The 4840-nt window shown below is 38.3% G+C and overlaps 1 protein-coding gene across 1 annotated transcript; it reads left to right on the forward strand.

Moving 5' to 3' along the window:
- The first annotated feature begins 307 nt into the window (after positions 1-307).
- Positions 308-4309, forward strand: LOC107864205 (kinesin-like protein KIN-10A). Its single transcript, XM_016710507.2, has 5 exons — positions 308-1178; positions 2158-2313; positions 2419-2526; positions 2620-2730; positions 2811-4309. The coding sequence occupies exons 1-5, from the start codon at positions 519-521 to the stop codon at positions 4209-4211; spliced, it is 2436 nt and encodes an 811-aa protein (XP_016565993.1). The 5' UTR covers positions 308-518; the 3' UTR covers positions 4212-4309.
- Positions 4310-4840: the final 531 nt, after the last annotated feature.

Genomic DNA, 4840 nt, shown 5'->3' on the forward strand with positions numbered 1-4840 from the left:
TATTACAAAAGCCCCACATATACACAAAATGCTATGCATATGTCGGTTATGTTATGTATATTAATGGGGAGAGAGAGTAAAGTAATTAAAAAAGTGAAAGAGAATGTAATTACTTTTAAAAGGTTGGTATTTATGTTATTTATACATACATACATACATACATATATATATATATATATATTTATGAAAAAATTAGCAAGGGGAAAAAGACAGGCCCAAGTAGTGATCTGGCCCATCAAAGGCCCATGTATGTGCACAATAACAGTAACAGTTCAAAACAAATAGAGAAAGTAGCCGTTACCAAACGTTCATTTGAACTTTCAAAAAACAAAAACATCCAAACTTTCCATTTTCCATTCTCTCAATTTTATCAATTATCAATCAATCAACTCAGCTCCCATTTTTAATCTTGAAAAACAAAAAATCACCCTTTGTGTTGTTCTATCACATTCAAAATCTTGAAAAAAATTTTGAAAATCTTGAAAAAAGAAAATCACTTTTTGTATTGTTTTTCGTCGATGGCTCCTACACCGTCATCAAAGAATCACACAACTCCAACTACGACTCCTTCATCAAGATTGAATCATCACCCCCATGTGGGAAATTCAAGAACCCCACAATCGAAACATCGTTTGAATTTTACAGCGACGAAAGAAGGGGGTGCACCACCGGAGCATCCAGTTGAGGTTATAGGTAGAATTCGTGATTACCCAGATAAAAAGGAGAAATCTTTATCAGCATTACAAGTGAATGCTGATAGCCGGTCCTTGCGTGTTAGGACGGAGATTGGGTACAGGGATTTTACGCTAGATGGTGTGTCGCTGTCCGAGGAAGAGGACCTTGATGATTTCTATAAGAAGTTTGTTGAATCAAGAATCGAGGGGGTGAAGTTAGGGGAGAAATGTACGATCATGATGTATGGACCAACGGGGGCTGGTAAGAGTCACACGATGTTTGGGAGTGGTAAACAGCCCGGGATTGTGTATAGGTCATTGAAGGATATATTGGGTGATGGAAATGAAGAAAATGATGAAAATTGTGAGAAGAAGTTTGGTGTTGGAACGTTCGTTCATGTTACTGTGTTGGAGATATATAATGAGGAGATATATGATTTGTTGTCGACGACTAATAGTGGGGGTGGATTTGCTTTTGGTTGGTCCAAGGCCAATGCTTCTAAGGTAAACAAGAAAAGGAAGGTTTTTTTTTTTCTGGCAATTGTTCTCATTGATGATCTGCTGTAGTTATCCTTCCGTACTAGTAGTCATAGTATTATTTCTTGTTCCTTGTACTTCGATGATTGTATTATTTTGTTGTGTTACTGTTTATTATTAGGAATGCTTTGACATGCCTTCATTGGTAGTCTTGGTTTCTTCACACCTATTATGTGTTCATGAGGTGAGGGTCTATCGGAAACAACCTCTCTACCTCCAAGGTAGTGGTAAGGTCTGCTGCATACACACTACCTCCCCAAATCACACTTGCGGGATTACACCCGTATGTTATTGTTGATTGACTGCTGTAGATAAGACATTGACTACTAGTATCTCATACAACTAATAAACCTGGTATGTTGTCTGTGTATTGTTTTACGATTGATATGTTTCTCGAGATTTTAGCATAACACGTTTAGTTCTGTGTAACTGATTCTGCAATTGAACAGAATGAGCCTTGGCATTGTAGTTGCGGTTTGAGAAAAGTGTTGCTAGTTTTATTCACATGAAAACTGTGTGTATTTGTATTAAGCAAAATGCTTGTAATGTTCCGGTTTCTAAATGTCCTAGCTAATGTACTTGGATTTTTAGCAGCCACTGCCAAGGTTCTTAGTGTATCAAGTTTCCTATCGATAGCAATTTCAGCTGACTTTCAGCAATTTGTGCGATATAGATGTGCTTGTTGTTATTCAAGTGACATTTGTTCAATGTAGTTCAGTATGTCTACTTAATATTTCCTCCTTAGTATTCCCACTTGACTTGGGATAGTAGCGGTCTTCATTTATATCGCTTAAAATTAATTTGTGCGTACGTTTTTCTCTATCCGTTTTGTGCATGATCATGGAATGAAAACACTAGTATTGTTCAGTAAATAAAATGCCAATGCAAATGTATGGCTGATAGACATTAAGTCTTTACAATGCTGGTCTTGTCTTTTACCTTGCAGGTGAAGCTGGAAGTTATAGGTAAAAAGGCCAAAAATGCTACTTTTATCTCGGGGACTGAAGCTATTAAGATATCGAAAGAGATCCAAAAAGTAGAGAAGAGAAGAATAGTAAAGAGCACTCTGTGTAATGAGAGGAGCTCTCGGAGCCACTGCATGGTTTATGTTTAATCACTTTTTCATGGAAATAAGTTCGTTTAAGTTCTAGTTTTAACAATGCATTTTCGTCTTCAATTTCTCTCAAGGTGGTTAAATGTATTGCAGATAATCCTTGACGTTCCAACAGTGGGAGGGCGACTAATGCTTGTGGACATGGCTGGTTCCGAGAATATTGAACAAGCTGGTCAAACTGGTTTGGAAGCAAAAATGCAAGTAAGATTTCTGAATTCGCTTAGCTCACCTGTATCAAGTTTACTATCCGATATAACCGTGTCTTACTACTACCTTGATAATTGAATCTTGCAGACCGCGAAAATCAACCAGGGAAACATTGCATTGAAAAGGGTTGTTGAGTCCATTGCTAATGGTGATTCTCATGTGCCATTTAGAGACAGCAAGTTAACCATGCTATTACAAGTAAGTTCGTGCTTATGCTGGTGAATATAGTATGTCAGATTGCTTTCGACTGTGGAGGTTGATTCAACTGTTTTGTTTAGGATTCTTTTGAGGATGACAAGTCGAAAATTCTTATGATACTATGTGCAAGCCCTGATCCAAAAGAGCTCCACAAGACTATCTCCACTCTGGAATATGGTGCCAAAGCAAAGTGCATTGTCCGTGGTCCTCATACGCCATTGAAGGAGAAAGGTACAGAGGATTCTTCATCGACAGTTATCTTGGGATCAAGAATTGCCGTGATGGATCAGTTCATCCACAAGCTTCAGATGGAGAACAAGCTGAAGGAGAAAGAGCGCAATGAAGCTCAGAAAGAGCTTATGAAGAGAGAAGAAGAAATTGCTACGCTAAGGGCCAAACTTGAGTTAGTACAAGGAAAGGGAACTGAGATAACCGAGGAGCAGATCAATCTTAAAGTAAACGAGCGAACACAGATGTTGAAGAGTGAGTTGGAAATGAGGATACAAGAATGTCAGAAAATGGCAAATGAAATTGTTGAAATGGAGAGGAGGAAGATGGAAGAAAGAATGTTCCAGCAGCAACAAGAATTTGAAATGCTCCGGAGGCGCTTGGAGGATATGGAAGTTGAGCTTCGCCGCTCCAAGGCTGAAAGCGGTGGCTCAGTACAAGTGGAGGAAAATGCTTTCGCGAAAAGGCTGCAGGAGATATACTCTGACGATGCAGGAATGGTAAAGTCTATGGATTTGGACAGATCAATTGATATGGACGCTGGAAAGCTGGATGTACTGGTCTATAAACCTGAAAGTGGTAACACTTTCCAAGCAATCTTGGGTTATCCTAACACAAGCAATTCAGTAGAAGTTGAAGACCCACTTTTCACCAATAAAGTTAGCTTGAGCACCGTATTTGAAGAGGACGAAGAAGATGATGACGAAGGGGATACAGAGAAGAACCTCATTGCCGATGAGGAGGTGCAGAAGGAGGTCATTGAGGAAAAAACAATATGTTCCGGTCTCCTTGATCATGATGATATCAGTGATTTATCCAAGGACAATGATGTTTGTATGGGTGCAGCGCCTTCAAGGCAAGCGCTTATTCAGAACATTTTCACACTGTGTGGAAATTATAGAGAGCTTCCTCAGCACGCACAGAAGAAGTTTGAATATACTGACTCATCATTACCTACAGTTAAGACAATCGGAGAGGATTATGCTGTAAAAGATTTTCACAATGCGTCTGTGCTTGCTGCAGAAGGTTTCTCCGAGACCATAAAAAAGTCACCGGTTAATCAGACAGGAGCATTTAAGAGCTCTTACGATTCAAAGGAAAACTTCAATCCTTTGAATCACCTGCCCTTTACTCCACTGGAAAATAAGCTGCTTCCATCGACTCCACTGTCAAATATCAAAGAAGTAGGAGAGCATCTGAGTAGAACACCCTTTGTAACTGTCAAAAGATATCTGAATGAGAGCGTTCGCTGATATGTTCGTATTAGTTTGTGTTGAATCAACGTGACCATTATGATATTTTGCTCTCGAGTACACACTGCATATGTACTCGTATTGGACTTACTTTGTTACTTGGATTTCCTGTCTTTGCTTAATCTCTTACCATTGACTTAGCTGATTTGCAGGCACATGAGACTTGTTCAAGTCACACTTGAAGAATTATGTATGTTCCAGTAGACACTTAACAAAGTTATGTTTTCTTGTTACAATTTATTTATAAAATTAATTTATATTAGCTAATTGAAACGGGTACTAGTATATAAATTCTTATAGTTTGGCGTTGTTGAAATCTATGGCCTTAAGGCGAAAGTGAAATTACTAATCTACTCTCCTCAATATACATTAATCTAACGATACGCAAGTGACCGAACAGACCCATAGACATCTGTATAATTTCAAACGTCTGCACCTCCACTTGAAACGTAAATGTAACAATTTTATGTATAATCCCAAATTCGATTATTTTACATCCTTAAGTAAAACTAAAGCACCTTTTAATTGTCAGTTTAGACCAAGTGGAAGTGTCTAGACCCAATAAATATTTATTTCCTAGTAAAGTTACTGTGCCTAATCCGCAACCTCTACAATTGGTATCAAAACCT

This window comes from Capsicum annuum, chromosome 3 (assembly GCF_002878395.1).
Source record: "Capsicum annuum cultivar UCD-10X-F1 chromosome 3, UCD10Xv1.1, whole genome shotgun sequence".
Taxonomy (NCBI): Eukaryota; Viridiplantae; Streptophyta; class Magnoliopsida; order Solanales; family Solanaceae; genus Capsicum; species Capsicum annuum.